Source organism: Populus trichocarpa, chromosome 17, assembly GCF_000002775.5.
Source record: "Populus trichocarpa isolate Nisqually-1 chromosome 17, P.trichocarpa_v4.1, whole genome shotgun sequence".
NCBI classification, from domain to species: domain Eukaryota; kingdom Viridiplantae; phylum Streptophyta; class Magnoliopsida; order Malpighiales; family Salicaceae; genus Populus; species Populus trichocarpa.
The window spans coordinates 13,556,109-13,569,421 of NC_037301.2; the positions used below are offsets into that span (position 1 = coordinate 13,556,109).

The following is a 13,313-nucleotide window of genomic DNA, read 5'->3' on the forward strand; positions in this document are numbered from 1 at the left end:
CACGTGGAAAAATACTCGCTCGATTGCCTGTAGTTGAACCAGCCTTTTATCCATTATGTTTTATTTCGATCAAACCGACCTCTCACGTGAAACTTTCTAATCTTAAAAGACACGTCGCTCGCACCATAAAGCATATAGAGAGAGCATCAATACAAACAAACTGCAAATCGAAATCTAATCCATCCAAACAATAAACTTCTTATTACAAAACAATGGAGACTTCCACTAGATATAATTAATGAAATTTAGAGCCGACCAGTATATTTATTTTATTTTTTATTTTTTTAATTGATTTTCTTTTTAATTTTCATACCTTTTTTTTTATATAGAAAATTATCCCAATTCTTTTCATTATAATTTCTTTGGGTTTCATTTATCTTCTTAATTGTTTTTTTTAATTCACCTCTCATTGTTTGGTTTCATTTGATTTCTATGCCAAATTTGATATTTATTTTTTGGATCATTGTTTTTCAACCCGATCTAGGAATCAATCCCGAGCAAGTTCTAAGTCATGGATCGAGTGAGATGACCAAGAATACCCAAGTAAACTTAGACTAAAAAAAATATCCAACAGATTTTAAGAAAAAAATTCACAAAAAGGTTGTGTTCTTTTTTTTTTTAATCATGATTTTTAAACCTGGCCTGGAAGTCGACTTCTAGGCAAGTCTTGGGTTACAGGTTGAGTGGATTCGTAACCCGGAAAACTATTTTTTTTATTTTACAAATATATAAAAATAGCATTATTTTGGTCAAAAGTTTACAAAAAAAAATTCAATAGATCTTAATAAAATTTAACAAAATAAATTCAATAGTTAAAAAAAATACAAAGAATTTAAGGAAAAAATTAAATTTTCATTCTTTTAATCATTATTTTTAAACTTAGTCCAGGAGTTGACCCCAAGTAGCTCCTGGGGTCACAAATCAAGTATCTAGGGATATCCGAATCAACTGATTTTTTATTTTGCAAGAATATAAAAATTACATTGTTTTGATAAAGATTTAATAAATAAAATCAACAAGTTTTAAAAAAATTATTCCTCAATCCTTGGATTTTCGTTTTTAATTATTTTTTTATTTCATCCCTTAACCTTTAGTTTATTAGGAATTTTGCTTCGTGATTTTTTCAGGTTTTCCTTTTATAATGTGACACCCACTTTATAACCAAGTTCGTAAGTTTAAAATGTTAGTTTTAGTGGATTTATATATTTTTTTAACATTTTTTAAATTTTATTTTTTAACATTTGTTATTTTTTTTGGATTATCCTGATCTCATATTTTAAGTTATGAATTTGATGGGTTCACCTGGTTTTATATATATATATATATATATTATGTTAATTTTTTATTAATTTGGTTTATCTACTATTATTACTTTTTATTTAAGTATTATTAGATTAGCTTTAATTATTAAACCCGGTTGACTTAATAAACTAATTCTTTGAATTTTTTTTAATCTGAATTTCACATGAAAATTTTTTTATATTAGGAAAAAAAAAATAACTCGATTGTATATTATTACCAAAACTTTAAAACATGTTGGAATTCTACTGTATATATAGTATTGACCAAAAAACAATAAGCTGTGTACTCGCACAATTAATTCTCACGGCTTTTGAAAGCCACTTTGCTTTTGGTGTAGGCTTAGAGAGGCTTGGAAAAACAGGCCATCAGCTTGGAAATAGTTGAAGAAACAGGCTGAGAGACAATGAGCTTGCACAGCTGATTTTCGCGTCTTGGGAGCTGTGTTCAGCAGCGGCTTAGGTATGGGGATAAAATATATGCATAGCGAGTCAGTCTGCATCGTGTGGAGCCCAAGCGACCTGGGCAGCGCGGGACGAAGACTTTTACTAACCAATAAGCAAATTCAAGAAGACAAATTTTGTCTTCAAAACACAGCCATGTTGCTTCTCTGAAACTTCAATTGCTGCAGTCCCTTTTCGGTATTGCTGTATCTTCTTCTTTTTAAAATATTTTTAAAATTGCTTTTTACTTTTTAAAAATATTATTAGATAATCTTAATGTATTAATATAAAATAAATAAAATGGATGCAGTTTTAATCTTTTAATAAAATGGATCCACCACATTACCAATCACTAATAAAAAGAGATCGATAGCAGAAGAAAAGCTCATCACTATGCTCCCTCTCCTTGTCCACTATCATGGTGGTGGCTTTTGCATAGGCTCTACATTTACTTCTGCCTTGAAGAATTTTCTTTCAACCCTAGCCACCCAAGCCAATGTCATCGCTATATCTATTGACTACAGGTTAGCAACTGAACACCAATTACTGATTGCATACGATGATTCATGGGCAGGGCTTCTGTGGATCGCGAAGCACTCTAATGGTAATGGACCCGAACCATGGATTAATGAATATGTGAATCTCGGGCGGGTTATTTTAGCCGGTGAGAGTGCTGGAGGCACCATAGCCCATTATGTGGCAGTCCAAGCTGGGGCTGCGGGATTGGCTGTCGTGGCTATAGAAAGGTTAATAATAGCGCACCCATATTTTTAGGCTAAGGAGCCACACAAGTTCTACCAATATATATGTCCAACAAGTTCTGGGGCAGATGATCCAAAATTAAACCCGGCAGTGGATCCGAATTTGTCGAAATTTAAGTGTAATAAAGTGTTAGTTTGCGTGGCAGAAAAGGATAAGCATGGAGTTATGAAGCTTTGAGCGAGTGTGGATGGGGTGGTACTGTGAATTTTTATGAAACTAAAGGGGAGGACCATGGCAGAAAATGAACCGTTACTAATAATAATAATAAAAGAATTACATGGTGTGCAATCTAGGATACCATATTGTGCATGGCATACTTATTACAATGTAAATAATAACTATTTCTTTCTAATATCTATGTTCCCATCTAAGTCTTCTTGAGAAAATGAAACGAATAGCCTCATTAATTATTTCCATGTTCATAATTTTGAAGCAGAAGCTTTTCCAAGAAATGATGACCTAACTTCACGAAGTTGCTTCTCCCTTGAGAGTAATTTAGCCAACCTACACAAATTAAACAAAAACAACAGTAAATTAAGCAAGCAAATTATCAATCTATGTGCAAAATATGATTTATATTATGTTTTAACATAAATAAATACTAAAAAAACGAATTAAGAGGTATATATACTTTGTGAGAGCCTCTTCATTAGTCATCTTATTAATAGGTTCATAGACTCCAGTAGCCAAATTCACTCTTGAAACTGGTTTCTCCAGTAATTTCTCACCCACTTTTACAAGATTTTCCAAATTCTCTTTTGTAGCAACATCCACGGATGAAAGTGTTCCAGTCAATGTGTCATCCTGCATTCATTTTTAACAGGTATCATAAGGTCAGATTTCCTCGTTTTACTATATTTTCCTTTTGCTTCATGAATAAATATATTAGATGACCACAAGAGAATGATATAAAAGCACCTGAATTCGAAGATAATTTTCTTCAGAGTTAAGGGCTTGAAAAACAGTGGAAATATGAAAATCAACCATGTCACCACTAGCTTGTGTAAAAACATCCACTAATGGAGTAGAATGATCACTAGTCAACCATCCAAAGATACCCCACTTGGCTGCTTCATCGGCATCATACTTTCCTTCCGATTTTGCTGTACCAGTGCCCAACGACAGGACTAGAAATCGACCATATTCCATTGGGTTCATGCGGAAGGAGCCAGGACTCTCCCTATTGATGGCTTTTGAAACTTCACTTATGGCAACTAATTAACGTCTGATCAAATTACAAAAGAAATGAATGATACAAGATTCTTCAGTTATACAAGCTGGAAGATTGATAAATCATAAACATACTGGATTGTTTGCTGCCACACCACCATCAATAAGATTGAATTCTCTAACTTTGCCGGATGGATCTTTGGTTTCAAAATAATGGGCCGGAAGATAAGTCGGGGCAGCTGAAGTTCCAATGCAGATATCGGACAAAAGGGCATCCGTTGATGGGTTATTCTTCACCTGATAGTTAGAAAAGATAGTTGGCTGGAGGCGCTTGATGTCAAAAGTTGGGATCACAATATTTGTCAAAGTCTGGCGCAACCATGTATCCCCCAACTTTTCCTTGACAATGCTATGCAAGAATTTGCCATCATACTTTGGTCCAGTCAATGTCTTGACAAGATTTGCAGCTGAAGCAAATGGAGATCTATATAATGCCGAAGAGTACTTAATTAGTACCTTGACAGTTTGAAGGACATAATTTTTTTTTTCATGCAATAATTCATCACTGTGACATTCATCATCAAAGATCCAAGACTATTACCCGTCTTGGGGAAAGATTTTAGGGCAATTCTCTAAGTAGAAGTTGTTAATGTCTTTAGCAGCAAACAAAGGGCGGTTTCGCTCATTAGGGGCAGTTAGCATAGCAGTCACGAGGCCACCAGTGCTGGTCCCTGAAATCACATCAAAGTAGTCTGCAAGTCTTGCCTCTGCACCATCCAGCTTCTACAAAATTGAATAGCAGAACAAGCAGTCATTACTAGCTACTCGTTAATATAGTTTGTGAAAAATAAATAAACACCACAATTATATACGAATGGACCATTTAAAACTATTACTAAAATTCATGCATTCAAACGCTGTTTTATTGTATGTATCATCATGAGCTCAAAAACTCGAACATGCATTGGTATACATGCTTAAAGAGACCGGTTTCTTTTCTATATACCTGAAGCTCAGACTCTAAAAAGGCAAGGATAGTTCCTGGTATAATGCCTCTTATTCCCCCTCCATCAATGCTAAGAACGGTGATTTGGTTTCTATGCGTTGGAGGTTGAGGGAGGGGATGTTGGAATTTGCATGTTAGCCATATTGAGAAACAAATGCTAAAATGTAAAGATGAAATCAAAGAGTCGTAGAAGCGGAGGATAGAGTTGAGAGGTTTAGTTTAAACTTTCGGAGAGCTTGAGAGATAGCTATCACTCAAATGTATTCAAGTGTTAAAACCTTGCAATCGCCCAAAGGAGATGTGGAGGTATTTATAGACTTCTGTCCTTCATGAATTTTTTTTTATAGGAAATTTCAACAAATTCAATTTTTTTTTATAGGAAATTTCAACAAATTCCTTTCTATTCTCTGCGTTTTCTTCATTTCTGTTCCTTTCCTGTATAAATTCTATTGTCTTTCATCTACTAATAGGACAATACTAGGTTTCTAGACCTGCTTGCGGGCTATAACATTTTTTTTTAATTAAAAAAAGCCCAGATAACACAAGCATGTTTTAAAGAAGTAAAAAAATAAGCGGCTCAAGACCTGATTTTGCCAAAAAAGCTGGTATAATTTAATCATAAAATAAAAAAATAGATAACGAAAGAAAAAATGAGCTAATTTAAACAAAAAAGAACTATGAAAACCTAAAAAAAAACGGTTATTGAAACGAAAAAGGTTACAAGCTAAGATTCAAGCTAATCAAATTAAAAAAAAGGGAGAAAATAAAAAAGAAGAAGAAAAAGAAGAAGGAAGAAGAAGAGAAAAACGATCTCAGCCAACCAAGGTAAGTATGATAAACATGCAAGCCAAGTTATGAGACTGGGACGAGTCAATAGAAAAAAAAATTAAAGTCGAGTTTCAAATAAATCCAACGTAGAAAGATATAATTGAAAAAATAAAATAAAAAAACCCAACTAGCAAACTAGGCAAGCTAATCAAACTATGCAATCCGGATCATGCGAATGAGATAATGAAATAAAAGACAAGCCATAAAAGATTTTGAAACTCAATTCTAAATTAACTTGATGATGAAGAATTAAACATAACAAATATTATTTACAATGATAAAATTTAAAAAAGGATGTTGAGGGTATTTTTTCAAAACCATTTTAAGCAAGTATAATCTAGCATTTATGTCTTTTAAGCGAAGAATATTTGATTGTGTTAATAACTACAATTTGTTTAAATGTTATTATAATTTAATGAGAGAGAATTATCCCATTACTTTAAAATAAGATCCTCTTGTTCTAAAGCTTTTTTCTTAAAATGCTCACAAATATAGTCCTATCACTAAATCATGTGTCGGACTTAATGTATTGTAGAGAAAAAAGGACACCAAAAAAAAGCATGGGAAAAAGAGAGAAAATATATATATACTAGGAAAAAGAGAGAATTTCAAGATAATTATTTAATTTTTTTTAATATTATAGCATATTTGCCTTTTCAAAATTTTTAGATATGAGATTGGTATTTGACAATCGCACCTATTAAATCAATTTAAAGAATTATGAAATGAATTGAAATTGAAATTTATGGACAAACAAAAGACAATACAACAATCTGAAATATCTTAGTAATTAGAGGAAAAAGAAAGAAAAGGCAATTAGCTAGCGGCTAGCAATGTGTCTCACATGGACTTCTTTAAAATCCATGTGAGAAGAAACTTGATTTCAATATACAAAAGTTGATATGAAAACTCGCTATTGTTTTTTTGAAAAACTAGGTAATTAATTATTAAATAGTATGAACATAATAAAAATAAAATAAAAATCAGCTTTATGTGGAAAGATAAAATATTTTTATTATAAGATAAGTATTTCTATGGAATGCTACAATATGAAAATGTTCTTTGTTTTTTTGTTCTTTTTCCTAAATAAACGCACTAGAAAGAGAAAAAAAATAACAATGACGGGATATGAAAAAATTGATATATTTTTTTTGAAAGACTTGTCCGTGATGCACATAAAACATTTATTTGCATAAATCTTATGTTATTTTTATAATTTTATTTCTATTTTTTCTATTGTTTTTTCTTATTTTTCTTGAACATTTGTATACTCAACCCAAACCCATTAAGCCCATGGATACAACCCAAATAATGTAGCCCAGACGCATAAAGCCATAGCCCAAAACCCAATAATATTTATCAAAGAAAATCCAAGCCTACAGTGCATCACACACAACCCGCGGCCCCTGTCGAATAAGCCTAAAGAAAAATAAGTCCAGGCCATTTTCTAGAAACCATACAAGCCTTATCCCAGGAAACGAAATGGGCCTAGCCCAAATCATCCCATAACCCCATACACATAAGAAAACGCACGGGCTTGCCAAAGCCTAGCACAAGACTTATGTCTTTGGCCCATGAACAATTTGCAAGAAATGATCTTTGAGACTGTAAAGATTAAACCAAATTCTTTAGCTGGAAACACAAAGACAAAGGAAAGGGGAAAGGGAGCTGATCTTGACGATAATTAATCTTGAGCCAAGTCTTCAATTGTATTAATATGATTAATTAATTAATTTTTAGAAGAATAGGATTACATGATTTGAATATATATATATATATATATATATAGAGAGAGAGAGAGAGAGAGAGAGAGAGAGAGAGAGAGAGAGAGAGTTAGCTTGAAGAGAATTAATATAAAAACTATGATCTTAGGACATTAGGTTTTTGGATGTGACGATATTGATTTATTGACAAAAAATAAAATGAAAAACTATCAAGTAATGTATTTGAATCAACAGGAGAGAGTTTATATTATTATTAAAATATTATTTTCTTTTAATTTCAAGGAGAATGGAAATATATAATGAAATATCGATTGAATAGCAATTAGTTCTTAATTAATAAGTTCTTCCCGATTATGAAATTAACTTGCGAAAATATTATGATACAGTCAAACAATAAAAAATGCTAATTTAGGTTATTGTTTGAACGAGCCTACTGATTCTGAATATTATTTTATTAATAAACCATTATTTTTTTAATATATCTTTTCAGTTACATGAGTCGACGCTGCCTTTTACGAATTGAAATTCGCACATTTTAAAATAACATCTCATTAAATATTATTTTAATCAAAGCATATTATATTTTAATGTGCGTGAATTTACAAAAGAAATATTCTCAATCCAATGGGATGAAATTGGACCTCTACTGATCAATTCAACGCCTAATCATTCTAAACTGCAAGTCTCAACTGCAAGTCGCTTGTCGTTCTCTAATTTCAACTACGTACGAATAATTTCAACTTTTCCAAACTAACTTAACCAAATTAAAATTCGGCATTTTGAAATATATATAATTTTAAATAATCATGTCATTCTAAAATCTTAATTTATTAAATGAGATTTTAAAAATAAATTTGTATTATCTTTGAAACTTATATGTATCATTACTTTTACATGCCAAAATTTTAATTACATACGGATCAGTACCAACGATTTAAATCCGTTGATATTTTTCTAAGAATTCTAAAATTGTTCACTTCTCAATTATGTTGTTAATTATACTATTCTTTAAGAAAGAATATTTGACAGACTGAAAAATTATCGATGATATTTGAAGGGTTTTTGAAATTTTTTTATTAAATTAAAATTTTAAATTAAATATTATAGGAGAAATTACAGATGAAACAATTACATTGCATGTGTTTCAAAAAAATAAACTTACATAATATTACAAATCTAGGATGCTTTGTGCATAGCATCTTTATTCGAAGAGTATCTTACAAAGTAAAAAATTATTTCTTCTAAATTTTATTTGCATATAATAATTTTATTTTCAATAATAAAACAACAAATGAATAGTCAAATTATTTATGAATCATGCATGTCCATTTTGGAGTAGTAGCTTTAATTTCCAACAGCTGACTTAGCCTCACGAAGATGCTTCTCCCTCGAGAGTAATTTAGCCAACCTACACCAACAAAACAAAAACTTAATAAATAAATAAAAGAATAATCAAGATGAAACAAAGAGTATTATTCATTCATTTATACTTTCTGAGAGCCTCTTCATTGGTCATCTTATTGATAGGTTCAAAGACTCCGGTAGCCAAATTCACCCTTGAAACTGGCTTCTTCAACAATTCCTCGCCCACTTTCACAAGATTCTCCAAATTCTCTTTCGTGGCAACATCCACAGATGAAAGTGTTCCGGTCAATGTGTCATCCTGCATTGATTTTTCACACGTGTTATAAGGTTAGATTTCCCCACTTTGCTTCATGAATAAATAATTAAGCACCTGAATTAGCATGATAAATAAGCACCTGAATTCGAAGATAATTTTCCTCGGAGTTAAGGGCTTGAAAAACAGTGGAAATATGAAAATCAACCATGTCAGCACTAGCTTGTGTGAAAACATCCACTAATGGAGTAGAATGATCACTAGTCAACCATCCCAAGAGACCCCATTTAGCTGCTTCTGCTGCATCATACTTTTCTTCTGATTTTGCTGTACCAGTGCCCAGGGACAGGACTAGAAATCGGCCATATTCCATTGGGTTCATGCGGTAGGAGTCAGGTCCCTCCAGATTGATTGCTTTTGAAACTTCACTGATGGCAACTAAAGTCTGATCAAATTACAAAAGAAATGAATGATATCAGATTCTTTATTAATAGAAGCTCAAGAAGTGTTTGAAGATTGATAAGTCAGAAACATACTGGATTGTTTGCTGCCACACCACCATCAATAAGATTGAAATCTCTAACTTTGCCCGATGGATCCTTGGTTTCAAAATAATGGGCAGGAAGATAAGTCGGGGCAGCTGAAGTTCCAATGCAGATATCAGACAAAAGGGCATCCGTTGATGGGTTATTCTTCACATTACAGCTAGAAAAGATAGTTGGCTGGAGGCGCTTGATGTCAAAAGTAGGGATCACAATATTTGTCAATGTCTGGTGCAACCATGTATCTCCCAACTTTTCCTTGACAATACTATGCAAGAATTTGCCATCATACTTTGGTCCTCTCAGAGTCTTTACCAGATTTGCAGCCGAGGCAAATTTAGAGCTATTGGCAGACAGTACTTAAATTAGTATCTTCATGGATAAAAATCAGCTGTAATGCAATAATTCATCATCAGCATTAATTATTACCTGTCTTGAGGAAATATTTTAGGGCAGTTCTCAAGGTAGAAGTCATTGATGTCTTTAGCAGCAAACAAAGGGCGGTTTTGCTTATTCGGTGCAGCTAGCATAGCCGTCACGAGGCCGCCAGTGCTAGTCCCTGAAATCACATCAAAGTAATCCGCAAGCCTTGCATCTGCACCATCCAGCTTCTGTAAATTTGAATAGAAAAGCTAATCAGTGATACAAACAAGAGATAAAACTGCGTGTGTGAAAAATAAACGACCATTACAATTCTATATATATACACATTGATGCATGTCAAACTATATATTTAGTGTCAAACTTACGGGATGCATTCAACTTAATTTTTTTTTTATTATATATGATCATGAACCCGAAAACACAAAAGCACGCAAGATCTTGCATGTCTATTTGACATGCATTAATTAGTATACGTGCTAAATTAAAGAGCCCGTTTTCTTTTCTACCTGAAGCTCAGACTCTAAAAAGGCAAGGATAGTTCCTGGTATAATGCCTCTTATTCCACCTCCATCGATGCTAAGAACAGTGATCTGGTTTCCTTGAGTTGGAAGTTGAAGGGGAGATCTTGGAGTTTGCATGTTAGCCATATTAAAAAACAAATGCTGAAAATGTAATGAGGGAATCAAGAGACCTAGTAAGTGGAAGAGTTGAAGAGTTTTAGCGTAAACTTTCTGGGAGCTTGATGAGAGATCGCTAGTATACTCAAATATAGTTAAGTGTTGTAACCTTGCAATCTGCCAAAGGGGGATGCTGAGGTATTTATAGACTTCTAACCCTTCATGGTGTTTGGAATTTTCAACAAATTCCCAAGACTTTACTCCCCCAAATTTGACCATTGTGTAGTTTCCTGGATGGGCCGGGAACAATTTTGAATGGATCCAACTTATCTGTACTTATCACAAGCAGTTCTTAGCTGACACGGTTCAAGTTGGACCACTTACAAATTGGGACCAAGGGTACAATTGAACATTCCAAATTCTCAAATCAAAGAAAGCAGACACTAAAATTAGAATGGTAGGTATTTTGCTAGCACAAAGTTAAATAAGTTAGTTGATGAAGATCATTAGTGCACCTATTTTCGAAGAAACAACTCCTGTTAGCATCAAAATGGGATTTTGCAAAAGTTATAACCAAAGGCACCGACGAATTCATGTAAGAAAAAGCAGTTAGGCAAACTTTATGATTTTCCGAAGGAACTTCTTTTTGTTGAATTTACTTTGTCGAGGTTTACTATATCATTGAAATCACCTTTAAGGGTAGGACCTCAGATTTTTAATAGCTTTGTGGGTGAATGAACCTGAAGAACAAAGGACCAAGCTTCATGATACGTGTCTTAGCCGATGACCGATCAGGCAAAACCATGAATATAATAATGCATTTAAGGAAATGTAATTAATTTGATTATCACACTTAGAATGTGCGTGTGATTATCAATTTGCTCATTTCGACTTTTCATTACATCGTCACTTTCCAAGCTTCATTTTGTTTGCGTCTATTCAACATTTTCTGAACTTCCATACACACCGTGCCTAAAAGGTGATTTCAATGGATTCAAAACAATAAGTAATCTTAAGCGCAGTCTTCAATTGTCTTGATAGGATCATAACTGCATGTTTATAAAAAATTAATTTAACTGAATATTTTTTGAATTTAAAATTTACACAAACACATATTATATTGTTATTAATATTTTTTATTAATTAAAATCAGGATAGTAATATTTAAATTTATAATTGCTTGGTTAATACCATAATAGAAAATTAATTTAACCCAATAATTTATATTTTTATACAAGGTCTCAAAAATAATTTTATATTACACTCTATCTAGTCTATCTAGTAACAACCAACCGTGATTAATAAAGCTTTCTTAATATGTGTAGTTTGTTCGTGCAAGAAATTCACGTAGATTAGTGTTTCTAAGAATAGGATAAAACGGTTAGGAACATTAATCTAAACACAATGGAGTAAGAAAATATATACATTGTTAGCTTGAAGAAAATTAATATAAGAACTATGATATGAGGATGGATGTGAAGATGATTCTTTGACAAAAATAAAATGAAAAACTATCAATTGTATTTGAATCAACAGTAGAGAGTCCATATTAGTATAAGAAATTAATCTTCTTTTTATTTTTAATTTTAAAGTAGAACTGAAATTCATATGGAATTGATTGAATAATAATTAGTTCTTAAGTTCTTCATGATTCTCACAACACATTTTGGTTTATGAAATTTATTATCATACAATTTAAAAACACCATTCAAAAAAGTTAATTTAGGTTATTGCTTGAACTAGCAAACTAATTTTGAATATATTTTTTGGTAAGACATATATAGTCGCTTCAATTAATTTTTTAATATTAGTTTTTTTATTGTATGAGACCGTCGTCTTTTACGAATTGAAATTCATATATTTTGAAGTCGGACATTTGATTCATTATTTAGGGCTTGAATCAAAGCATATGATTTCAATGTGCTTTTGATTAACAAGAAAGTGCATTAATCTAATAAAGAAATATTTTCAATCCAATGGGATTTCTATCAATCATGCCACTAAGTTGCATCACCTAATCATTCTAAACTACAATTCACGTGCAGTCTCAACTGCAAGTCTCGCAACACATATATTATTCTTTCTAGTTAACTAGCAATTGTTTTTCTAATTGCATGGATAAGGAAAATGCCATTGAAACTAAAGGATGAAATTATTGATGGAATGAAACAAATTTTTTTTATAGATAATTTTTATTTATGAATCTATCGGTAAAATAATCACTGACAGACTAGTAGTACTGTAAACATCCATAGAATTTATTGTTGATAAAATTGTTAAATTTTGTAGTGAATTTTACATTTCCACATGCTGATTTACCCAATGAAAAGTGGTAAAATAATCACTGACAGACTAGTAGTACTGTAAACACCCATAAAATTTATTGTTGATAAAATTGTTAAATTTTATAGTGATTTTTACATTTCCACATGCTGATTTACCCAATGAAAAGTAATAATATAGAGATCTGATTGCAAATGTTATTTATCATAAAAACTAAATTGTAATTTTTATAAAAATACAAGGAACAAAAAGAATTCCTAAATAACCAAGTTTTTAAACAAAAATAAGATTCTTGAACATTAAAAGTACTGAAATGAAACTTTGTGACATACCCAATTTTTTTTTTGTCGTAGATATGTATATGTCACCTAAGAGTTTTTCATAATTTGTATATTTTGATAAAAAAAAAATACTTCCAATTAAAATTATTGAATATTTTGATATATACATGTCACCTAAATCCTTGTGTTTTTCATGTTAGTATATCCTTATAGTTTTTTTTATGACATTGATTATCATTTGAATTTCCAGTTCAATTCCTTGTCAAGGAATAATTATACCTGAATATTCAGTACCTGGCTGTTTGTTTCAGCACCACATATCACACAAGCATGAAGTTTCCATGCATGAAAATTGT

At 31.7% G+C, this 13,313-nt stretch overlaps 2 protein-coding genes and 1 pseudogene across 2 annotated transcripts in view; 1 reads left to right on the plus strand and 2 right to left on the minus strand.

Moving 5' to 3' along the window:
• The first annotated feature begins 2,120 nt into the window (after positions 1-2,120).
• Positions 2,121-2,749, plus strand: LOC7461297 (probable carboxylesterase 12; annotated as a pseudogene).
• Positions 2,750-2,877: 128 nt separating this feature from the next.
• On the minus strand, positions 2,878-4,896 carry LOC7484584 (patatin-like protein 2; the record flags this gene model as incomplete). The annotated part of the gene is made up of 6 exons (XM_024592813.2): positions 2,878-3,008; positions 3,136-3,308; positions 3,423-3,723; positions 3,808-4,158; positions 4,276-4,457; positions 4,681-4,896. Coding segments are annotated over 6 exons (1,308 nt in total), but the record flags the coding sequence as incomplete, so codon positions are not given.
• Positions 4,897-8,359: 3,463 nt separating this feature from the next.
• LOC18106604 (patatin-like protein 2) overlaps positions 8,360-13,313 on the minus strand; it is a 50,446-nt gene continuing 45,492 nt past the window's right edge. The window contains exons 3-8 of the mRNA XM_006372474.3: positions 10,283-10,427; positions 9,822-10,003; positions 9,387-9,735; positions 8,993-9,295; positions 8,723-8,895; positions 8,360-8,640 (exon numbers count right to left, since the gene is read on the minus strand). Coding sequence (XP_006372536.2) covers positions 8,577-8,640; positions 8,723-8,895; positions 8,993-9,295; positions 9,387-9,735; positions 9,822-10,003; positions 10,283-10,423 — 1,212 coding nt within the window. The 5' untranslated portion in view covers positions 10,424-10,427 and the 3' untranslated portion in view covers positions 8,360-8,576. The remainder of the gene's footprint in view (positions 8,641-8,722; positions 8,896-8,992; positions 9,296-9,386; positions 9,736-9,821; positions 10,004-10,282; positions 10,428-13,313) is intronic.